At 35.6% G+C, this 26,215-nt stretch overlaps 1 protein-coding gene across 2 annotated transcripts in view; it reads left to right on the plus strand.

Moving 5' to 3' along the window:
- Positions 1 to 26,215, plus strand: part of PROS1 (protein S) — a 70,702-nt gene that overhangs the window by 21,190 nt on the left and 23,297 nt on the right. For both annotated transcript variants that reach the window (XM_030329759.1, XM_030329758.1), the window contains exons 2-9: positions 1,867 to 2,024; positions 4,760 to 4,784; positions 13,335 to 13,421; positions 15,920 to 16,042; positions 16,142 to 16,273; positions 19,865 to 19,990; positions 22,504 to 22,625; positions 25,273 to 25,388. In XM_030329759.1, coding sequence (XP_030185619.1) covers positions 1,867 to 2,024; positions 4,760 to 4,784; positions 13,335 to 13,421; positions 15,920 to 16,042; positions 16,142 to 16,273; positions 19,865 to 19,990; positions 22,504 to 22,625; positions 25,273 to 25,388 — 889 coding nt within the window. The remainder of the gene's footprint in view (positions 1 to 1,866; positions 2,025 to 4,759; positions 4,785 to 13,334; positions 13,422 to 15,919; positions 16,043 to 16,141; positions 16,274 to 19,864; positions 19,991 to 22,503; positions 22,626 to 25,272; positions 25,389 to 26,215) is intronic.

A 26,215-nucleotide genomic window follows, 5' to 3' on the forward strand; every position in this document is an offset into this window, starting at 1 on the left:
AGATTTTATTTTTGGTTTAAAAAATTTGTAATATAAAACAATGTTCTGTTTACATACTAAAGCAATGACACCAAAGCTTCATACTGTCTTTTTTTTTTTCAAATATAATTGCAATCAGTAGTTTGTCTTCTCAAACTCTTTTCTATGAATTTGTCCACGTGATACTTACATATCTACAAGTATGGCTGATATATATATCAGGTTATGCTATAGGTGTGGCATTCCACAATTTTCATTTTTAATTTTTTTAATGTTTATTTTTGAGAGAGAGAGCAAGCTGGGGAGGAACAGAGAGAGGGAGACACAGAATCTGAGGCAGGGCATGGGGCTCCAACTCACAAACTGGGAGATCATGACCTGAGCTGAACTTATAACCAACTGAGCCACCTAGGCATCCCAGACAATTTTCATTAAAAATTTTTTTTTAATATTTATTTTTGAGGGGCGCCTGGGTGGCTCAGTCGGTTAAGCGGCTGACTTTGGCTCAGGTCATGATCTCGTGTCCGTGAGTTCGAGCCCTGCGTCGGGCTCCGTGCTGACAGCTCAGAGCCTGGAGCCTGTTTCGGATTCTGTGTCTCCCTCTCTCTGACCCTCCCCCATTCATGCTCTGTCTCTCTCTGTCTCAAAAATAAATAAACGTTAAAAAAAATATTTATTTTTGAGAGAGAGAGTCAGAAAATGAGCAGGGGAGGGGCAGAGAGAGAGGGAGACACAGAATCCGAAGCAGGCTCCAGGCTCTGAGCTGTCAGCACAGAGCCCAGCGCAGGGCTCGAACTCACAAATGGTGAGTTCATGACCTGAGCCGAAGTCGGACACTTAACTGACTGAGCCACCGAATGAGCACACATTCTCATTATTCATTGTCTTAATGCTGTTGTTATTGTTTTAGTTTGCAAAAGTTGTCTATACATTCTATAATGTGTGATTTTTTTTCCATTCTATATCATGAAATATTTTCCTCTAGTCTGTCGCTTGATGTTGAGCTTTGTTTTGTTACTTTTGTTGTTGTTTTTCAGTTGTTTAAAATTTGTTATGTAGTCGATATTACCAAATTTTTTTCTCTTTGCCTTCTGTATTTTGTGCTTTGTACAAGGTCTTCCTTGTTTCAAAGATTCCTATTTTCCTTTGTATGAATAAATCAAGTGTTTTAGCCCATCAGGTATCTTTCAAATAGCTGATTAGACCGTACTCCTGCATTTCTCTATCTTTACAGAGATCATGTGGTTTTCCATTAAAATTGAGAAGTTTTGTTACTCCAGCTTTAAAGATGTGTGGTTGTAACTTTTGATATAGACATTTCAGCATGATGCTTTTTCCAGTATGGTCATAATAAAATGAACATTGGGGCGCCTGGGTGGCGCAGTCGGTTAAGCGTCCGACTTCAGCCAGGTCACGATCTCGCGGTCCGTGAGTTCGAGCCCCGCGTCAGGCTCTGGGCTGATGGCTCAGAGCCTGGAGCCTGTTTCCGATTCTGTGTCTCCCTCTCTCTCTGCCCCTCCCCCGTTCATGCTCTGTCTCTCTCTGTCCCAAAAATAAATAAACGTTGAAAAAAAAAAATTAAAAAAAAAAAATAAAAAATAAAATGAACATTAAATATTGTCTGGTATGTTTGACCTTGTGTGTGAACTTGAATGATTTGTGTGGATCATTCTACAAGTGCTATAGTTTGCACACCAAACCTGCTCTTTGAATTGTTAACCAAAGTGCTTATGTACCTGCATTTTTTCTTCTCAGTTCACCTATACTGAGTTTAAATGTTATGCAATTCACAATCAGACAATGATTTTAATTCTCACTGTTTAATAAAATATTTTAAGTGGAGAAATGAAAGACTTACTCCCCCCCCCAACTTGTTTTTTCCTTCAGTTTTGTCAAAGCAGCGTGCTTCACAAGTCCTGATTAGGAAACGCCGTGCAAATTCTATGTTTGAAGAAACCAAAAAGGGTAATCTGGAACGAGAATGTATTGAAGAACTGTGCAATAAGGAAGAAGCCAGGGAGATCTTTGAAAATAACCCGGAAACGGTAAGAATTCATGAAAGCTAATAAGTTAGCATACTAGCCATACAGTGAAAGACTGAACATTTCCAGCTTGAATCCGCGTTCCCTTGTGTTCCTTTACAAAGTTAATTGTGTATATCGCCTTCCACGTGTAACCACTGAAGCATTTCAGTAGGGAGTACCTTCAAAGGAAAGTGGGCTTTGTTAGGGAGACACTGCTGCCATAGCCATGTGCTCTGACCAAACTATGATTTCCTTATACTTCAGAGTCAGCAGTGGTTTTGACCTCATGGTTTATAAATACTTTCTCCCAACCAGAATTTGGTGGTATTGGGTAGATGGGGAAGAAGGTGTCTCAAGTGGTGTGTGTGTGTGTGTGTGTGTGTGTGACTGCATTATCACTATACTTCATTAAATCTCTCCATTGGCATTTTTTACCAGGCTTTAGAAAACAAGGCCCTCTGATCCAGAGTTTGGTACATAATTGGTACCCAGTGAATACTTACCGAAGAATTCATGACTGTATTATATTCCCTGAGTAGAATCTTTAACAAAGATCCTTGGGATGTTTCCTGAGTCCACCTAATATGATCAGTAATTCCTGGGGTTAGAATATATATATATTTAGTGTCTACATTTTTCCAAGTTAGTCTAGAAGAATTTAATCATAAAGACCACTAAATATCATACAGAAATATGGAGCCCTCGACCTGATCTGTAGTCCCCCAGTTTCCCTGGGGGAGGGTGTTTGCTAATATGCCTGTGGAAAACAGGATTATAAACAGTGCCTCTAAAAGTTAGGATGAGGATGACCGTGAGAATTCAAATCTGATACCCCTCAGGGTTACCTAAGATACTTTTCCTGAGATGAACTATGTAACCAACATGAAATGAGGGAGAAGACATATACAAAGTACTTCCTTCAGCTTGGCAGTGGCTTCTGGGACCGTGACACTAGATGAGAGAGGATGAACAGGAACATTTGTCTATATTAGAGAACTTGTCCAAGACAGTAACAGCTTGTGTTCTCCACAGTTCCTCTTTTATCCTTTTACCTCGACATGTTCTAATAGGTTCAAAGACATTTTTTTCCCCAAGATATCCAAGGAATCGTTTGTAATATTCTCCAGGATTAAGTCATCACGTTTCTCTCTCAGTTTTGTTGCTTTGTGTGGGTAAGCAATTGACAAGGCAACAAAATTTTATTTCACACAATATAGCAGACCAGTACTCTTGTTGTGTGGGGTGTAAAATATTATATTGTTTATTATAGAAATTTAAATACCATAGTATGTATTTATATACTATATACTATACTGTAATATACTATACTATAATATATATATATATACACACACACACACACACACATATATGTGGTATATATAGCATACCTCCCTAGACTTCAACAGTTATTAGCAATCAGCCATTCTTGTTTTGCCTGTTCTCTACCCCACCCAGTCTAATTTTTGTTTTGTTTTGCTGGATTACTTACGGCAAGCCTGCATCCCTGAGATATCATATTATTACATTGCCCATAAATACTTGAGTACATATGTCTAATACCATAGATATGTTCTGGTAGCTTAGCCTCTGAATAGCAAATGGAGAGTGAGGTAGAAGACCATAGTGGAGAAGATGGAAAGTAGTGGAGAAGGGAACCTCATTTATGTGCTTCCTCTCCTCCACTTTCTGACATTGGCCTCATATGTGAAAGCGAAAGATGACAGAGAGAGTAATGAAGAAAAGGGAGAAAGGAAAAAACATTTGTGACTGCTTCTCATTTCCTATCCCACCCCAGCCTCTCCCTGTCCATGCTGTAATAGTCCGCACTCCCAGTATCCACTTTATTGCTCATCTCTTCACTGCCACTAATATCTTCCTTTCCCCTCACATCATCTCTCTTTGAACCCATTCGTCGTTGCTTGTCCTCTTGGCTTTTGTTCTGTAGAGGAAAACACCACTGTTGGAATCACTTGGTGGGAGATCCCATCCTTATAAACTAGTAGGTAAGTGTTGTGTAGGTTTATATGTGAGAGGAGGCAAGAGTGAAGACTTTGACTCTATACTGGACCAGGTATGTTCCTTACTAGAGTATGTTTTTCTGTTGAAGCACTGGTTTTTTGTGTTACTAATGTTGCATATTAGATATATTGTGGCTTAAGATGGCTTTGGGGAACCAGCCTAGAAATGTTACCTGCAGAAATCATTTTTAACATTTTTCTCCATTTGGTAAAGTACATTCCTTAGCCCAAATTACCGATTTACAGACAAGCTTTTGGTACGTAACCAATTTGTAAGTAAGGGATTACATGTACAGAAGATGCTAAAAGATAATGTTCACTTTAATTAATTTCAAATTATGGCACTGTTATTCAGCATTAAATCTGGTGTGTGTCATCAGCATGACATGAAATGTGTCACCTGGGTATCTGATCATTATGGAAAAATTAAAGGAGTTACAAATAGAGGGCATATGTTATATTTAACATCTTCAATAGAGCCTGTTTTCAGGTTAGAAGCTTTTGTGACATGATTTTATTGATCAATATTGAGTTAAGCTAAGCATCTTATTGACTTAATGTTATTAGTTACCTACTCTTGCTATATTTTACTATAGCAAAAATGTAACATGGAAATGATACTTATATGTAATATATTGGCATCATTAATACAAAACACATGATAAAATTGGGTTTTAACTGTATAGTGAAATTTAGGCTTGCTAAGATATATTTTTCTCTTTTCTTTCTTCCTAGGATTATTTTTATCCAAAATACTTAGGTAAGTTCAAAGAATCTTAATCATATAACCTTAGAAATGGAAAGGAAGTTCGATTTGATCAAGTCCAATCTTCCATCCATATATTCCATCCAATATAATTTAATTTGCCTTGGGAGTAATATCTCATTTTATATTCAGTTTTGCTGTCCTTTTATTTAAAGACATGTAGAAAAATTTGAAATGGTTCTTTAATTACCATGTGGCATTTTGACTTTTAGCCTTTTTCATTCTCATATCTTTCTTATAAAGGTCTATGAGCTGTTGATAAATTATATTTATATATCAGGACATTCTTTATAAGCATGTGAATTTTCATGGATTACCTTTTAAAAATTTTTATTTAATGTTTATTTATTTTGAGAGAGAGAGAGACAGAGCGTGAGCAGGGGAGGGGGAGAGAGAGAGGGAGACACAGAATCCGAAGCAAGCTCCAGGCTCCGAGCTGTCAGCACAGAGCCCAACGTGGGGCTTGAACTCACGAACCGCAAGATCATGACCTGAGCCAAAGTTGGCGCTTCACCAACTGAGCCACCCAGACACCCTGGATTATCTTTTTAAAATTGATACATAATTAACATACATACATATAATGTTGGATTAGTTTCAGGTATACAACATAATATTTAATATGTGTATGTATATATTGCAAAATGATTACCCAGTAAGTCTAGTTAACATCCATCACCACACATAGTAAATTTTTTTTCTTGTGATTAGAACTTTTAAGATCCACTTTCTTAGCAACTTTCAAATATTATTAACTGTAGTCACCATCCTATACATTATACTCTACGACTTGTTTACCTTGTAACTGGAGCTTATAGATTATCTCTTAATGAAAGGAAAGATCTCTATACTCCCCAGAGCTTATGACAGAAATCATCATAATTTAAATAGTTATAGAAATCATTACTAGTATCTCTCTTTGAAACATCATTTCACCATTCCCTGAAGTATCCCTACCCATGTTTTGCCTTTGGATACCATTCTGGATTCTCAAGGAGGGAGGTGGTATTTCTACACCCAAATAGATTAGATGATTTCAACTCAATAGACATGAAAGATAACAAGGCTCCAGTTTGCTTTAAGCAAATGTTGAGATATATTAATATTACTTGGGAAAGTTGTCAATATTTCCAAACAATAAAAGTAGACTATAATTTGCAAATCTGCAAAAATCCCCTTTTTCTGATGGAATTCTCTGTAGGTCCAACCTACACAGGCATGCTCTCCCTCCTCCTTTAGGCTCAGAATATTCACCATTTGTACCTCTTTCCACCCAGCTCTTATCCAAGCCAATTTGAGGGTTCAAGCACTGCAGAAATGAAAAATCTTCCTTGGAGAAAGAATAGTAGAAATGTGATCTTATACGCATTAATAACTATGCAGCTTAGAGTTATTAATATAATGTTGCAAATAACTCTTTCTGTTAAATGCATTTCTCTTGAAGTTAGATGGTTTCGTTATAGTTTAAGGCTTTACTTTTTGTTTGCTTTTGTTTTGCTTCTGAAGTTTCAGAGACCATCTTTAGGTGGTCTTTAGATTTATACCTTTCCCCTTTTCCTAGGAAAATTTATACTGAAATGATGGTATGTTCTTATATTTTCCCTTCAGGACAATTAGCAAGAGAAGAGCCCAAGACTACTGGTAGAACACCCTTTTAGAACCACGTGCCCTTTTTCATAATTCCTGAAGTGGTTACTCTTACATGTTTTGTATCCATGACGGTCTGAATTCTTACTTATGTGGCATATCCTGAGCCAAGGAGACTTAACTGCAATATACTCCATCTCATTTTACCTGTGTTAACAGTTGTAAGACATCAGTTCAGTGGTATTTCTTAGATCTTCATGGCATGACCCATTTGAACCCATGTTCTGTGGGCTGCGGGGTGTTTTCCAGCTGACTTATTATAATTTCTTTCTATAATTTCCAATCTAATACGTATCTACTGCAAGATCTTAAAATTACTTTACCTCAAGGAGCCCGAGTTTTCTCAGTGGTCAGATGGATAACAGCAATTTACCAATACATTTCTAGCAAGAAATAACATGAGATGATGTTTTGAAAGTACATAGAGGAATATGTTATGCTAGTCCTTTTTAGTTTTCTTCCCTGACTCCCCCTCTATTCCCATTTTCTTTTTTTCCTTCCCTTTTCTAGCTGCTGATAACAAACTTAAACAGTTTCCTTCAAATTTGGAAAGAGGAGACTATAAAAACTGTGTAGTAATATTACTCATGTCTATAGATGTGAAAATGCAGCAAGATTCTCTAAAATCTTTAGCTGCCGTATCTTAAAGAGCAACGGGGTATAGATACACATCCATGAAAAAGTTCTCTTCTCTTGTAAAGTTACACATGTAAAGTTACTCACTTTCTAAAACAAAAACTAAGTGTTTATACTGTTAAAATGGAGAAAAATTAGAATATCAAGGCTGCTTCAGCTACTCAATTTTAGGTAGGAATTTACATATTTTATTTAAAAACAAAAGATACTATTTGGCTATGAAAAATTAAAAGCTTAAAAAATAGTATTAATTCTTGTTTCTTAGGTTTATGTAATGAAGCTATGTTTCTGCAGATATCAGTACTCTAGAAGCACAGACCTTTGATCACAGAGTATATTTGGATGAAGATAAATAACATTTTAATACAGTATTATGTATTCTGGGGAAGTGCCTTTAATAAAATACTTTGCTTTTTTTCTCCTTTTATGCTTCTCAACTTCCTCTTTTCTGGCTCGACTCAACTTTTTCTTCTCTTTGCTTATCTTATGTGGCAGCTTGGTAGAAAAAACAAGTGCAAACAAAGGAAAAAAAAAATGAAACACAAGATGTGGGCTCTACTCCTAGGTCTAAAAATTTCTACTGTGTCAGGTTAAGCAAGTTATTTAGCTTTTCAGGTTCTGCATTTAAATGTACACCATAATTATATTTTCTAACTTTGGACCTATTGGGAATAACAAATAAGTATATGTATGCAGATAGGTTTTTTACTGCATGGAACTGTCTTGAAATGTAAAGTATTATTATTTAAACAACTCATAATATAAAAAACATATACTTTTTATTATGTTTTATTTTTTGATTCATATTTTATATTTGGGTCTTTAGTTATGTATATAGGCATATGCAATGAATCCCACTGCTGAAAACAGAAAAGAAATGCTCTACCTAACTTAAACCTTTCTGTCATTTGATTATGTGCATTCTAGAGGCCAATGGCCCTAATTGGAAACAAACAAACAAACAAACAAACAAACAAACAAAAACTTTGTAATCCTGTCCTTGGTAAATCTAACATAATTTTACCAATTATCATAGCTCATTCAGAAAACTTGTAGCAAGATAAGGACACCTGAGAAATTAGACCACTAATACTAACACAGTGGGCAGTGTTTAGATTTAGAGATTCAGAGGCTTAGAAAGTGGTTCAATTTATCCACATATCCTATGTGCTGCACTGGAAACATAGAATTTGGTCAGAAATACTCTGGGGCTTCATTATACAAACATAAGTTTTTGAGTTGTGTTCTTTCCTTAGAAAATAGAATAAATAACTCTACCATTTATATGAGCCTTTAAAATATCACCTGATAGAATGGATGATTTTATTAATGGGAGAGAAAATTTTTGGAAAAATGCTAATTCTGAGCCTAAATATAAACGTTAGAAATAAGTTTTAGTTATTTAGTTCTTGCCAAGTTGGCGAACTAGCCCAAACTGCTGACTCCTTCTCTTAAAATCATCTCAGGAGAAACATTGGCATTCCAGGCCCTAATGATAACAACATAAAATGAAAAACAACAAGAAATGTGAGGAATCCATGGGTGAGCTGAAGTCTGGATTTACCTAGTGTGTGTGGGGACTGGGTGGTGACCTCTGAAGCAGCAGTGAAAAAACACATTGGAGAATTTACAAGATGACCTAAACATACAAATCAAGAAAAATTCTTAAATTTGACACTGAATAGCAAAAAACAATAACAAAAATAGACATGGAAATAAGTTAAAAGGAAAACAAAACAAAAGAGAACATTCACAAAAGCAAAATTGCACTTGGTGCAAAGGTTATTAAGTTAGCCTGATCTTTAGCAAGAATAATTAAGGAAAAAGAAAAAGAAGGAAAGAGGAAATGCCAAAATAGAAGGTGTAGGATAAAAAGAAGAAATACTAGAAGTCCAACATTGATTGAATTTGTAATGGTAAAATAAAGAGTATCATAAAATAAAATATAATCACAAAATAATACAAGCAGCTATACCAAAATATATTTGAAAACTTGATAAAATGGATACATTCCTAGAAAAGTAGGAAACATCTATAATTTTACATGAAGATATAGATAACTTGGTTATAAATAACTAGTGAAAAAGTAAAACCTCAACCAAAGCCCTCTTCCGGATCTCCTAGATCTAGATGTTTTAGAGATGACTTCTTCCAAATTAAAAAGAAAAAAAAAAAGTTAAATTTTCTTTTCTAAAATTGCCCTAGAAGAGAGAATAAGATTCTATGCTGTGAGCTTATTCAGAAAGGCTGGTATAATCTTTTTTTTTTTTTTTTTTAATTTTTTTTTCAACGTTTATTTATTTCTGGGACAGAGAGAGACAGAGCATGAACGGGGGAGGGGCAGAGAGAGAGGGAGACACAGAATCGGAAACAGGCTCCAGGCTCCGAGCCATCAGCCCAGAGCCTGACGCGGGGCTCGAACTCACGGACCGCGAGATCGTGACCTGGCTGAAGTCGGACACTTAACCGACTGCGCCACCCAGGCGCCCCAAGGCTGGTATAATCTTGATTCCAAAATCAGGTAAGGGGTGCCTGGGTGGCTCAGTCGATTAAGCGTCTCAGGTCATGATCTTTGGCTCAGGTCAAGATCTCATAGTTTGTGGGTTCAAGACCCACACTGGACTCTGCTGACAGCTGGGAGCCTGGAGACTGCTTCGGATTCCGTCTCCCTCGCTCTCTGCCCCTCCCCCACTCATGCTCTGTCTCTCTCTTTCAAAATTAAATAAAAATTTTAAAAAGTCAAAATCAGGTAAGAACAACACAAAAAAATAATATGATATCCAATCTATCTAAAATGTATCAAAGAGAGTATATCATAATAAATTAGGTTTATTCCAGAAATTTAAGAGTGGTTTAACATCGGAAAATCTATCAATGTAATTATCCATGTAAGTAGTATATTATTACTTCAGTTCATACAGAAAAAGCAGTTGATAAAATTCAGAGCTTAATTATAAAACCTTTTTGTAAACTATAATTTTCAGGGAACTTTCTGAACTTGGTGAAGGTTATACAGAATAACCATATAATTTACAAATTTTGATACTTTTGTCCAGGACCAGTACTACCCAGTACTAGGACTGTTCTGGAAAAATTGCCATGTATGGTCACTTTAATGATATACACACAACTGGAGAGAAAAAAAAGAAGGAAAGAAAGAAAAAGAGGATGGAAAAAAAGGAAGAAAGAAGGAAGGAAAAAGTCAAAATCTGCAGTAATTATACTTACTGGGTAAAGTTTAGATATAGTCTATGGTTGAGGACAAGAAGAGAAGCACTGGAAGTTATAGCCAATGAAATAAGGAAAGAAAAAGAAATAGGAATTGTATAGCTCATGGGCAAAGTATATACCTAGCATTAATTATAACTGATACAATGATATGCCTAGAAATAAAAATGATCCGTAGACAATATATTAGAACACATAGGAGATTTTTAGATAGCTCTAAGACTAGCCTATAAAAATCAATAGTAGTTCTTACACAAATAGTAGTCCACTAGAAAATGAAAAGATGATACCTTTTTCTATAGCTGCAAATTCTGTAAGATCTCTATAGAAAAAATTTTTAAATGTGAATTAAGGATATAGAGGATGAACTGAAATCATGGAAAGACATTTCATGATCTTGAATTGAGTAATGCTAAAGAGAGATCAGTTAACTGCAAATTGATCTATATATTCAAAGCAACCCATTTAGAATTTCAGATTTTTTAAAGGAATTCAGTAAGTTCACTTTAGCATTTAAATCAGGGAATAAAAGTTCACCTATGTCTAAATAAACCTTTAAAAATATAAAAGGAGGAAGTACCTCATCAAATATTAATTCAAAGCTATAAAGAAAACCATATAATATTGTCAGAACATGTAGACTAATCAACCTAGAGAGTTCAGAGACCCATGTATATATGCCAATCTAATATCTGATAAAGATGACACCGCAAATCACTGTAGGTTGTTGAGAAGATGGTGTGGGGGAGAATGGCTAACTCTAACCAGAAATATAAATCTGGGTTTCTAAGTACCACCAAATGTAATGGTGTATTCTAGGTGGAATAAAGACAAAAATGTTAAAGACAAACCATGAAATTAAAGAAATAGCACAGTAGAATATCTTTGTAATATCTTTGTAATCAACAGCATGGAAAAACACCTGCAAATTCGCAAACCATAAGGCACAGTATTTGGTAAATTTGATTACAACAAAGTTAGGAACTTCTCTTAAAAGAGACGTAAAAGTTTAAGAGACAGATAACAGAATGAGAGATGATATTTATAAATGTTTAAATTTCTGCAAACCCACATGAACGATAAATAACTGCCAATAGAAAAATGGTTAGTAAGTAATGAAAATTTTCGGAGGAGGAAACTCAAAAATTTTTTATTTCTTTATTAAATTTTTTAACGCTTGTTTATTTTTGAGAGAGAGAGAGAGAGAGAAAGAAAGAAAATGAGCAGGAAAGTGGTAGAGAGAGACACACACACACACACAGAATCCAGAGCAGGCTTCAGGCTCTGAGCTGTCAGCATAGAGCCCGACTTGGAGCTCAAACCCACAAACTGTGAGATCATGACCTGAGCCGAAGCTGGAGGCTTAACCAACTGAGCCACCCAGGTGCCCCTCAAAAGTTTTTTAGATGACATAACAGTATGCTGCATCTCACTAGAAATCAGAAAAACAATATGCAATGTCGCTTTATTACCTATTCTGGCAAAAATTAGACAGCCAAGATATAGAAATTCTTGTGCTCTCTGGTGGGAATGCACCTCTAGAGAGTCACGAAGTACCTGCCTATCTAATGATCTCACAATTCTGGACCCCCTAGGTATCAATTTCTTATGCATATACTAATGAGACACATATGAAGATGTCCATCACAGTGCACCTGTGGAGGTGGGATGTTGGGGGCAACCTGAGTATCTTTTATTGGTAGAGGGGATTATAAAAATGGTCGTTGCTTGCCATGGAGTAATGTTTAACAAGCAATAAATTAGAAACAATAACTTCTATGCAGCAGCATGAAGTGCTCATAAACATATAGTGCCCCCTTACCCCCTGACTTTGGATGGCCCCTGGGATTGCTTTGATCAGTAGACTGTGGCAAAGGTGACAAAATACCTCTTTCATTGGCCTGGCAGTTTCTGCTTTATTCCTCTTGGAAGTTAGCTACCACGAAACAAGTACCACTTTAGGACCAGCCTGCTAAGAGAAACCCAACCACAGTGAGAAGCCCTGAAACATGACATGTGTATAGAGAGAAATGCCAGGGATCCTGAGCTGTCAGCCATGTGAGTGAAAAACCATCTGGGAAGTGGATCTTCCGATCCTAGCCATCCTGGCTGACTCTTATGTGCAGCAGGGACAAACAGCCCAACCAAACCCTTTCTAAATATTTGACCTAAAATTTAATCTAAAATGGAGTTGTTATTTAAGCTTCTGATTTTGGGGGTTGTTAGTCAGCAAAAGATAATAAAAATACCACTTTTTTAGTAAGTTGTGATTAGCTGTACAATGAAGTAAGATATATACGTGTATATATACATACATATATATTTATACAATGTTGTCTTGAGGGACTATTAAGAAATGTTATGTTGTTGAGACTAAATGACTCCTAATTAATTTAAAGTATATAAGTAAGTATTTTATTTTATTTTTTAAGTATATAAGTATTTTATCTGTTATTTCAGCTGTTATTGCTGCCAGATTGCTCTAATTTCCCAGAGTTGTAGTGAGGAATAACATGAATGAAGTAAACCTACTTTGTAATACTGAGGCATTACACAAATATTATTATATTAATCTATATGCAACACTAGGAAAAGTAGAAGTTGCCTACAGTGACCAGAAACACTAAGTTAGTCTATTGATTTAATTATAGATGCTTTTAAATCAGGCTCTGATCTACAGACTTGAGGGTAACTTTAGGTCTCTGCTGCAGAATGAAGAACATAGACTTATTTGCGAATAAATTTTTTTGTTAACCTAAGATCGTTTCACTTCTTGCTTTAAGGTTATTCTCTGAGAAGACGCTTCCATAAACCTGTCTTTCCTTATTGTCATCTGTATGTATTGTCATCTTGCTTATAGATACTTAATTTTTCAAAAAGGTGGATGGAAACATTTAGGGCTCACGTTTTGAATGCTGAATCCTATAAATCCACAGGAACATAAATATTCTATCACTTTGGATAATTTCTACTTCCACCATGATTTCCGATGAGGTAAATGTATCTACTCTAAGATTACATTTGTGTTTCCAGATTGTCTTGGCTCTTTCCGAGCTGGATTGTTCACTGCTGCACGTCAGTCAACCGATGCCTACCCTGATCTAAGGAGCTGTGTCACTGGTAAGCACCGCTGTCGTCCATTTGAGTAACAAAACAAAACAAAATAAAAATCTGCAAGTAAATACACCATGTAAATATAACTGATGTTTAAAATCAACGAATGAGCCCTACGAGACTTGTTATGCCCAGCAAGGAGATATTTTTGACATCATTTGGAAAAGTGTTTTTTCAAATGCATATGCTGCTCTTTTACTCAAAATAAAAATTCCACCTAAGGTTTAAATTGAACAGTGTTCCTTGTTTACTAAGCTTTAGGTCATTGACTTCAGAATTTTATTCCCAAACAGTTTTATTTTGGATGTTGTTGCATAATCATGTAGTATGACCAAATGTTACGGTTGATTGATAGGTCAAAGTGGAGCCGTGTTTATTCTTCTAACTTTTGGCATCAGTAACATAAATGTGAAAACTGTTTGAATATCAAATTAGCCTTCTCCCCCTAAAGTTCACATAGGGTGTAGTGATAATTCTGGTAGATTATTTGTCTCTCATTACCCATTTTCCCAATTGAGAGTCAAAGAGACAAAGGTGAAATTGCAAGGTGTAAATTGGGATGTTTATCTAGTGAACATTGTACATATAGCGTTGGCATTATCTAAATATTCATTTATCTGCATTTTCTCTAATTTTAAGTTGGTTTTAATTACACAGGTAAAACAGTTTGCTGAACAAACATATTTAATTCATACTTTATTTATTTATTTTAAAGTTTATTTTTTGAGAAAGTGTGAGTGGGGGAGTGGCAGAGAGAGAGAGAGAAAGCCCTGGTGGGGAAGGGGCAAAGAGAGAGAATCCCAGTCAGGCTCCAAGCTGGTAGTGTGGGGCTGATGTGGGGCTCAAACTCATGTACTGGAGATCATGACCTGAGCCTAAGTTGGACACTTAATCTACTGAGCCACCTAGGCACCCCTACTTTATTTATTTATTTATTTATTTATTTATTTATTTAATTAATTAAAAAAAAAATTTTTAACGTTTATCGTTAAGAGACAGAAGTAGAGCCTAAGCATGGGAGGGGCAGGGAGAGAGGGAGACACAGAATCCAAAGCAGGCTGCAGGCTCTGAGCTGTCAGTACAGAGCCAGAGGTGGGGCTCGAACTCACAAACTGTGAGATCATGACCTGAGCTGAAGTCAGACGCTTAACCGACTGAGCTACCCAGGCGTCCGTACTTTATTTTTAATTTACCAAAATATATGAAAATAATTTGATAACTTGCTAATTAGCTTGTTTTCTATCATTGTAACTAATACCTATTTTATTACTACTTTTCAAAAAACTTGATGATTTTATGAGGATGTTTGTTGAAAAATTGGGTGATTAGGTTTTGGCTAGGTTTAAAACTTTTTTTTTTTTTTGCAAGTCACAGAAAATTCCTTAGCTAACTTAAGCAAAGGGAAATGTGTTAGAAGGATGGAAGGAACTTGCAGAGTTAACTAGGAAGGCTTGAGAAACAGAAATGTACAGGAACCAAGGGACCATTGCAGTGTCTAGTGGAGGGAGAGAGACGACAAATTAGTAAAGAAGCAAATGGGCATATCATTTAAGATCGTGATAAGGTGCTATAACATTTTATGAAGAAAATAGCCTTCCCCTGGGCATCACCAATACTCTGCTACCTGTTGTCCAGTGTCTGGAAACCACTGTTTTATGTATTTTGAGCAGGAAGATAAATCTAGTCCACGTTACTTCTTCTTAGCCAAATTGGAAGTCCCAAATTCATTTTCTCTTGATACTGAGTAGTTTCATTTGTTCTGCACACCTCACTGAATCATTTTAAGGATCAAATAAAATAATTTATATGAAAAATATCAAATTACAGTTAAGTGCTGTCTATATTTGCAAATAAAGAAGTAGTTCCCTTTTGCAAAATAATTATAAAGGTTTGTTTAGTGGAATCAATTTTTTTTTTCAGGAAGTTATGTGTTTTCTTTCTTTTTTTTCCTTTTTCTTTTAATGTTTTATTTAAATTTCAGTTAGTCAACATAAAAGCAATATTAGTTTTAGGTGAGCAATATAGTGACTTGATACCTACATACAACACCCTGCGTTCATCACAATCGTAACTCCAATTCCCATCACCCATTCAACCCATCCCCCCACCCATCTCCCTTCTGGCAACCATCCGCCTCTTCTCTATAGTCAAAAGGCAGCTTCATGGTCTGCCTCTCTTTTTAAAAAAGAATGAAATGTTGCCATTTGCAGAAACGTGAACGGAGCTGAAGAGTATTATGCTGAGTGAGGTAGGTCAGTCAGAGAAAGACAGATACCATGTGACTTCATTCGTATGTGGAGTTTGGAAAACAAGGCAAACAATCATAGAAGAAAAAATAAATATGGACTCACTTTTCTATGAAAAAGTGTTACTTGAAGGAAGGGGTTGTAATTTTTTTTGGTATTGATTACAGGCTTCGTGCACAGGATTTCTATTCAAGGGCATATAATTCTTTTTTGTACCATGGCACGTGGTAAAATTAAATAGTTGTCTATCTCCTTCAGCCATTCCAGACCAGTGTAGTCCTCTACCATGCAATGAAGATGGATATATGAGCTGCAAAGATGGCCAAGCTACATTCACTTGCGTTTGTAAATCAGGTTGGCAAGGAGACAAGTGTGAATATGGTACGTATGGTAAACCCGCCTGGCTCGTCCGGAGTGACCTCCTGGGAAGTTCTCCAAAGGCTTTATCTCTTTGAAAACAATCTGTTCTTCCCTTCTTAGATATAAATGAATGCAAAGATCCCTCACATGTGAATGGAGGTTGCAGTCAGATATGTGATAATACACCTGGAAGTTACCACTGTTCCTGTAAAAGTGGTTTTGTTATGCTTTCAAATAAGAAGGACTGTAAAGGTAAGTGTGAGAGCAAAGTTCCGCTACAGGAATTTCCCCCAGAAAATGCTTGGAACTCTCTGGTTCTAAGTGCTTCTAATATATATACGTTATTATCCACCTTGAAGCCTTATGATACTAGGGGACTGCCTTTTAGGTTAATGTTTATACTCATATTTTGTTATTTATAGAATTTTTCAGTGTTTTCTTATTGTATTTTATTACTGAGTATTTTATTGTTTTCTTACTGTGTGTATGTGTGTGTGTGTGCCTGTGCACGTTTGAATAAAGAATTTCATCAAATGGTGATAACGTGAAGTCTCAGTGCAAATCCTTGCTTACTAGAATCTTTGCAAAACCATTGTTGGTAGTTTTGTCAGACACTATAATATTATGCCCTTTATTCCAATAAGGTAAACATGTATACAAAGTATACACCATCTATACAAAATAGTGCACCATAATCCAATCCTTTATAACCTCTTCCCCTGTAGGTCGTATTTCCTTGTTAGAAATACCTTTTGCGTATCCAGTATAAACCTTTCCTCTTGCACCTTATCTCCTGTTGCAGTTTTGGGAAAGATGAAGAACTTGTTTTCTTTCTCTTTATACATTTAAGATCTCATCTTTGGTCATAACTATTTTTTTCCTTCAGATTAAAAAAAATTCCTGTCAGGTTATTTCAGTAAGTCATTTTACTAGTGTATTTCTTTTGTTTGTCTTTATGTTTCCCTTCAATTTTTACTTTTTCTTTCTGCCTATTGTCCTTTCTATTTGACTCCTTTATCTGCCATAGGTAAATATTCAAATATTTGTGCTAGGTGTGTGGATGACTAAAAATGAAATTTCCCAGCCTGGAGTTAAATTTTGCCTTTAGAAATTGGGAGCAATTTTCCCTTTCCTTCCTTCCTCCCTCCCATTCCTCCTTCCTTCCTTCCTTCCTTCCTTCCTTCCTTCCTTCCTTCCTTCCTTCCTTCTTCCTTCCTCCTATTCCTCTTCTTTTTGCTGTGAGGTTGAAAATTTAGTAAGTTAAAACATAAAGTATCCTTGTTCAACTTTATTCATATCTGCTTTGGGAAATCCCCAGATTGAATTCATATTCAAGAGATGATCTGTCCCTCATCGTACTATAATGTTTAGTATAATTTACTATATTATTTAAAGTGCAGTTAAATGACTCTAAAGTGAACTGCATTCATTAACAATTATTCCTGAACCATTGTCCCAATTTGTGACTATACATCTTTCTCATCTGCCTATTTGAAGGTCTGTTTGAGGTTAGAAATTTAGAATACTAGTATTGTTAGAACACATTATAGAAAGCCATCATAATGCAGGAACCATATGCATTCTATAAGCAAATAATACCCATTTACACTTCTGCATCTTAGTACTTGAATGGTCTGTTCTTCTAAAGAAGTTGTAACTTATATTTTTAATTAAAAGGTATTTAATTCTTATCCATTGAGTTAATACACATGTATACAAATTATTACAAGAAGTTCTCACACGTAGAATGTCCCTGATGACCAGAACATGTGTTCTGGTATACTTCATTTACGCAGTCTTTTTTTCAAATATTTTTTTCTTATTAATCTGTTTTTTTTTAATGTTTGTTTTTTGAGAGAGAGAGAGAGAGAGAGACGGAGCATGAGGTGGGAGAGGGATAGAGAGAGAAGTAGGCACAGAATCCAAAGCAGGCTCCAAGCACAGAGTCTGATGCGGGGCTCGAACCCCTGGACCGTAAGATCATGACCTGAGCTGAAGTCTGGTGCCTAACTGACTGATCCAACCAGGCATCCTGATTTACAGTCTTTATCTGTAAACTAGGTGATAGAAGAATATGTGTATAGCTATTACAATAAGACCTTTGCCAAGATGTGGATATGCTTGAGATCAAGTTGCCAGTAATTGTCTAAAAATGGAAGAATGAAACTTTTTATCAGACATTAGATGTCAGTGTAGAGTAATAAAATCAACGTACTATAACTTGGACTCATATGATTTAAGTAATTTTCTGCAATATGCCTGAAACCAAATAATTTTAGTCATATGTTTTTACTATTTTATTTTATTTTTAATGTTTATTTATTTTTGAGAGACAGAGCGTGAGCAGGGGAGGGGTAGAGAGAGAGGTGGACACAGAATGTAAAGCAGGCTCCAGGCTCTGAGCTGTCAGCACAGAGCCCGATGCAGGGTTCGAACTCATAAACCATGAGATTATGACCTGAGCTGAAGTTGGTCGCTCAATCCACTGAGTCACCCAGGCGCCCCTACTTTCATTTAAAAATATGGATTTTATAACTCTTTAAAAAAAATGAATATTTTATTTGAGGTAATTGTAGATTCACATACAGTTGCAAGAAATTATAAAAAGAGATCCCATGTACTCTTTGCTGAGTTTCCCTTAATAGTAACATGCTACAAAACTACAGTACAATATCACACCTATGACATTGACATTGATACAGTCATGATACAGAAAAATTCCCTTACCACAGGAATTGATTCAATTATTTCTGTGCATGCTTTTTTTTTAGCTAGAGTATTATCTGAAATTTTGGTTATTAGTCTGTGAAAAAATTAAACTCTCAATTTTTTAGAGTAGAAAATATTTTTCCTATTCTGAACTTGTCTGTCTCCAGAGATTACAGATGAGAAAAGTTCACTAAAATAATTACATCTCCATTGAACTATTTCTGTCTCTTGCTTTGTTTTTCTCATAGATGTTTTTATCTAGTGACTAGCTGCAATCAATACTTTATTTCCTACTCTACCATGTAATATAATAAATGCGTCTGAAATTTCTGGATATTAATTTAGCACTAAAGTTTGTATTGGGATTTTATAAATACTTTGAGGCCTTACTCAATTCCATTTAAAAAATTTTTTTTTAACGTTTATTTATTTTTGAGACAGAGAGAGACAGAGCATGAACAGGGGAGGGTCAGAGAGAGGGAGACACAGAATCAGAAACAGGCTCCAGGCTCTGAGCTGTCAGCACAGAGCCCGACGTGGGGCTCGAACTCACGGACCGCGACATCATGACCTGAGCTGAAGTTGGCCGCCCAACCGACTGAGCCACCCAGGCGCCCCTTCAATTCCATTTTAAATTTGAATCACTCTTGAATACTTTAGCCAACAATAATAGTATGTAGATTTAGCTAGGGTATATTTCCAAAGGAAAAAGTGACTGACGAGCCACCTCTTTTTTATTTTTTATGATTGTGATAATACAGAGTGAATCTACTTTTAAGAACATACTTCAAAAACATGCATTTAGGGGTATATATTAAGAATATGGTGAATCTTTTCTCCCATTTATTCATGTAATGTAACCTGGTAGATAAGAAAATAACTACAGCCCTCTCCTTTTACATAACTATAAAGAACATAGCAAACATCAAATTCCCTGTATGTGTGTATGAAGAACTCATATTTAGTAAACTAAAACATGGTGACAGATTTAAAATTTTGTTATTCCCAGGCCACTCTCTTTTCTCATTACATATGTTAAACTAGATCCAGGAAACACAAATCAAGCATTCTTTGCTAGTATTCTCTGATATGGGAAAAAATATATTTTTTTTAATCTATTGGTTTCATTTATAGATGTGGATGAATGCTCAATGAAGCCAGACATTTGTGGTACAGCTGTGTGCAAGAACATTCCAGGAGACTTTGAATGTGAATGCGCTGAAGGCTACAGATATAACCCCACATTAAAGTCTTGTGAAGGTAGAGTTGTGGTGGTATCATTGTTGATGGCGCAGAGGGTGGGTTTGAGTCCTGCTTTCCTATTAGAAGCACTGGTTCTGCGTGAAATCAGCAATCAGATGTTCTACGATGGCAAGCTCTGTGATGTAGCTTGGTCAGTTTGGGGGTCATTGGCTTCCTTCCAGAATAACAATACGTAAGACACATGGTCTTTAGGTCTGGGGTTGTGCAGTCTGTTTGCCCTCAAAGGTGTATATGAATTGGAGATCTCCCGTGGATGATAAAAATACGTTCATATCATTTAAATAATATTCAAAGACAAAAAGCATTTCAACCTGGAAGGAAAAACATAAGCAAATGAAAGATAAGTTGAAAAATCACTTAAGGTTAGAAAATCACTGAAGGTTAGAAACCTTCAGGTGTATGCCAAGCTTGTGGATGATTTTCTGTGCGTGTATTATTATGTCATTTATTCTCAAATAGGAAATGACGTAGTTCTGTGATAATTAAATACGTGTAAAAGAAAAATCTCATCATAATTAAATGATAACTGAGCTCTAGAAATTTGAGAAGTATTGATTAGTACTGTCAGCACCTGTGCATTTGGGAGAGCCCTTTGGACTCATTACTTCATTTGGCTGAAGGCGCGCTGCCAGGTGCGCCCCAGAGGCTTAGATATTTGGGGGATTTTTTTTTATCATGGATATATGCAAATAGACTCATATCCTCCCTTAAATTTTGTAAAATTTCAAAATAAACTTAATATCATAATTAAAACTAATCAAATCAATAGTGATTTTTCATAGTGGAGATATATATACATATATATACACATGTATATACATGTGTATATATATGTATATATGATATGAGATACCCTTTTAACCATTTTTAAGGGTACAATTCAATGGCATTAATTGCTTCCACATGGTTACGGAGCCATCAAGGCTATCTATTTCCAAAACTTTTCATCATCCCAAACAGAACTCTGTAACCATTAAGCAATAAGTTTCCCCTCCTTCCTCTCCTAAACCCTAATCTACCTTCTGTCTCTATCTACTTTTTGGGAGATAACCTTTAATCTAATTCCTCTCTATATTAATTTGCCTAAATCAATAGTAATTCCAGAATAAGTTTTTTTTTTTTCAAATATATGTGCTTCTCTTGATATTTTGATGTTTTACCTCCCATACACTCATCAAAAATTATACCCTCCACATACCATCTCTCTTCTCCCACGACTCCAGATAGAAATTACTGTGGTAATATTCAGATTTATTATTAGCCAACTTCATTGTGTATATTGTAGTTTTATTCAAGAATGACAGATTTTTTTTTTTAAAAAAAGATGCATGTGTGGTACCTATGTACAATATTCAAAGTACTTTATACGTCATTTTTTTTTTTTTTGTAAATCGTTTATTACTTTGGATTTGGCAATAGGTTTTTTTTTTATGTTTATTTATTTTTGAGAGAGAGAGAGAGAGAGAGAGAGAGAGAGAACGCACAAGCAGGGAAGGGGCAGAGAGGGAGAGAGGGAGACACAAAATCCGAAGCAGGCTTCAGGCTCTGAGCTGTCAGCCTGAACCTTGAGATAATGACCTGAGCTGAAGTCAGATGCGTAGCTGACTGAGCTACCCAGGCACACTGAATTATATGCCAATTAATTTTAATGCTAAGGGATCACTAATTTTGGAGTTGTATGTTGAGGCATTTTTATGGGGGAATTGATATGCCATGAATATATGCGTTTATGTACTTGGGAACTTTCAAAGATTGCAGGGTGCATTCATTGAAAATATCAAGGATCCTACGTAGCTCTGAAGTGTACTTTAGATGAAGTGTATCATTACAACTTTTCAAGAATGATTTTCTCAAAATATGGAGTGAGGACAGGGCCATACCAAAGATTTCACAATATGGGAGATTATAGTACCGTGAGGTGTGTTTTTCTTTTTTAATTGATAAGAAATAAGATATAACCTTAAATATATTGCCACCATTAATCACTGCATTATGGAAAGTCAGATGTTCTTGATGTTATTTAATACCCGATTACATTAACCTTCAGTTAAAAGGGATCTTTCTCCCCTTCCCCTCTCTTCACTATCTGCTCCTCCTCCCCTTCCTCTCTTCTCCCTTCCTTACCCTTCCCTTTCTTTTCTTCCAAGAAAAGAATGGTGAAGCAGTCTTAATGGAATTTATTTAGTCAGAAATGATAGTTATCCTGAGACTCTTAGTCTTTTTTCCCTCAAATTCAAAAATTGGAAAATTAGTGTAGTTGTTATATTTTTACTAATTATTTATTGCTGAAAGTTATACATTACATTTGTTGCTTTAGGTGTATAAATAGATAGGCATTACGTTTGTAACTCATTTAAATTTCTGCCAAGTGTTGAAATGTGATTTCATGTCACAGAGATTCCTTTCACTAAAGAATCTATTATCACTGATTATCTTACACTAACATCAGAATACTCCTCTTGGATTGAACATTTAGAAGATATTAAGATTTATGTTCTCTTTTACCCCAGATGTGGATGAATGCTCTGAGAACATGTGTGCTCAACTTTGTGTCAATTACCCTGGAGGTTACTCTTGTTATTGTGATGGGAAAAAAGGATTCAAACTTGCCCAAGATCACAAGAGTTGTGAGGTAACATTTTGCAACGTTAAACTTCCCGTCTCTTTTCTAAAATGAGAGAACTGGGTACTTATTTCCATATAGCTGAGGTAAGTCAGGGAAATACAGATATTCTATAATAATTGCTATAGATCTAGCAGGCTCAGAGTCACAGCCTATTTACTAATTTTGGTCATGTAAGCCATAAATATTGGGGATAATTAGTGACTAGGTTTAAAAAAGGCTGCAAGGTCATAGTTCAGAGAGCACTCATCTGTATAGCCTATACATTTACAAAATCCAATGTGTATGTTTATTTAAAAAATTAAGACAAGCTGAGGTTCATACTTCTCTTTGTGAGGAAAAAAATCTTATGTAGAAACCTTAGCAAAAACATTTTCCTACATATACTTTATCCCACTCTTGACGAGTCTGATCACGTTTCGTCATGTTGGTACTTGCAAGAGGGCTCATAAAATCTCAGGTGGAAATAACTGTCAGGATAGGATTCAGTGAGGTTTAAGTACATCAAAATTCGGAGGGGTTGATTTTGTTAATCTGTATGTCTCAAACTTGCTTTTAGTTACTTGGATTTAATTCATTATTGATCCAGGAATTGAATGTTGGGGGTAGCTTTTCCTTCACTGAAATAAATAGGTCAACATCTGAAGCTTTTCTCCCCCTAACTAAGGATCATGTGTTAGTGATTCTTGGTCCAACTCCGGCATTTCTTTTCATAAGTGAAGGTAAAATGTTATATGATCATGAAGCAGACAGTAAGAAAAAAAAAACAAAAAACAAACAAAAAAACCCACCTCAATAATGATTTAATCATGTATATACACAAACCTCTGTATCTGTTACCAAGATAAAACTGTCTATGTCCAAGAACGAAACATTCAATATATGCTACCTCCTTGGTAAAGACAGGGAAGTTGAGATTATACTATATCTATGTAGTAACTTTGATTTTATTGAATGGAATTCCATGCCGCGTGAATGTCTTCTTTGTAATTTTAACCTTTTATTATTTTAGTATTCATAGTAGTTACACATCACCATCTTCCTTAGAATAGGTTTGTTAAAGTTCTAAGAGGAGATGAGATGTTGTTTCCGTGCCGTGTGCACAGTTCCCCCAGAACATCCCTGTATGTATGCCTGAAAACTTATCCCTAAAAATCTTTCCATTCTATTATTTTTTTTTTATTTTTTTAATGTTTATTTATTTTTGAGAGACCGAGAGAGAGCATGAGCGGGAGAGGAGCAGAGAGAGAGGGCAACACAGAATCTGAAGCAGGCTCCAGGCTCTGAGCTGTCAGGACAGGGGCTGATGCGGGGGTCCAACTCACAAGCTGTGAGATCGTGACCTGAGCTGAAGTTGGACGCTTAACCGACTGAGCCACCCAGGCACCCCAAAATCTTTCCATTTTAATGTTTGGTGTTACTCTTAGGAAAAAAATACTTGATATTAAATTTAATGACTCTGAATCACTTTTTTGTAAATTCCTTGGAGACTAACACAATCTATTTGCTTATATTTATCCTATCTAGGTTTTCTAGGCATTCTCTTTGATGCTGTCAGGCTGAGTCCGAGAACCTGGGTTGAGGTGGGGCGGTGTGTCCCCACGGGATCATCCAAGAGGTCCCTTGGCTTTGCAAAGGGTAGAAATCAAATGCAAACCGGAGAAAGTGAAAGCAGAGTTTATTGAATAGCATGAATAACAGAGTATAGCAGACAGAGTGTCTGGGGGACACAGAAAGGAAAAGAGAATGAGTCTCTTCGTTGTTTAGGGTTAGGGGTTTATATTGGAAAGGGTCCAGAATACATGTTCCTTCAGGAATCTACATAGGGTCCAATCAAAGGCAAGTGGTGGTGGGTAATAGTCGTTATTTTATGATCATAGAAGGTAGGGGGTATTGATGCCAGCATCAGCTGGGGTTTATCCAAGGCTAATGTCCTGCAACATGTTTGGGATCTGGCTCTTCTTAGATGTTATCAGGTGTTTGGGGTCCCTAGGACAAAATTCAGAAAATGATCAACTTTCTTGTTTCCCCTGTGGAGTGGGAATATGGCTTCTTTGGTTTCTATATAGACTCAAAGTGAAATAGAGAACATGAGTAAATAGGGCCTGGCAAGAAAACAGCAGAAATGGAGCCTTTCTAAAATGGATTTCCTTCAACTTCCCTACTTCAGCTTCACTGTCTAGATAGTATATTTTTGCTCAGAAAATTTTTTCTTAATAAATGAATGAGTGTATGAGATGCTACTTATTGGTATATTAATTCTTCCATGATTTCTGACTCCAGTTTTTTTTTTTTTTCTTCCAATGTAATTCTTTGAAAGCATCAGAACTGCAGTTAGTTAAGGGGATACATGTTGTTACTGGAAGGAAAAGGTTGTGTTTTGTTCTGAGATTTGCAAAGGAAATATTAAGGACAAAAATATAAAGCCACACACATTGAACAAGACTTTAAAACATGTGTTCTGGGAGGTTTTACTTATGGACTATATAAGGAAGTAAAAGCTGTTGCTTTATTACCAAGGGTGTTCTTTATTAATGTATCCCAAAGAATACATTTGACAAGATCACTAGGAACCAGAGAAAGAATGTATAACCTGACACAAACAGCAAGCAATAATCTATGCATTTTTTTATGTGCTTTGTTTCCTTTTCTCCAGGCTGTTCCAGTGTGCCTTCCCTTGAACCTTGACAAAAATTATGAATTACTTTACTTGGCAGAGCAGTTCGTAGGGGTGGTTTTATATTTAAAATTTCGTTTGCCGGAAATCACCAGGTGAGGTACCAATGTCAGTGATAATCTCTAGAGGTAAGCAGGTAAGGACAGAAGAAAAGTGACCAAAAAGGTTTGAAATGTATGAAATTGCACTCCCAATTAGATAATTTAGATATATTATCAATCAGATAATTTAGGGAACCCTAACGTTAATTCACCCCTTCACACATGTAATTTTCATGCTAAAATCATTTGGGTCATTCTAGGCTGACCTTCCCCAATGATCATTGTACCTTAATCCATCCTTCTTTCATTTCTAGTGAATACAAATTTACTAAGAAGTTGGGAAAGTAGATTTAATATATTTGTCAAATTTTCATTCTTCTTTATACGTGTTATAAAAGCTAAGTAAAAAGAAATACTGAAAGTATTGCTTTCAGAATATAGCTGTATTCATAATTACTAAGGAAAATTCATAAGATTGTGTAAGTGGTATTTTAAAGAAACACATCACATGATTTTAGTTGATTGTCTGAGTAGCTTATCTGCTATTCCTGTAGTTAGGTTGTGTCTAGGGAAAGAATAGTTGTTGATGATTTAGAGTCATGATTCTCCTTTAATTATCAAATTTTCTAAGAGTCATATATGATTGAAACTAGAAAAAAGGAAATTAGAATTTTGTTGTAATAATAGAAAGGGAATGTATTTAAGACTGATTACAGAATCCATATTTTAAAATATTTTAATTAGATAAGCATGCATATGTACAATTTAATTCATTAGATACATGAATGATTATTCATTAAATAATTCAACTAAATTCATAGAAATTGTATCCTTAAGGAACATTATTCTAAAATTCACTAATGTAATTGTGCTCCTTCAAC

Source organism: Lynx canadensis, chromosome C2 (assembly GCF_007474595.2).
Source record: "Lynx canadensis isolate LIC74 chromosome C2, mLynCan4.pri.v2, whole genome shotgun sequence".
Lineage (NCBI taxonomy): Eukaryota > Metazoa > Chordata > Mammalia > Carnivora > Felidae > Lynx > Lynx canadensis.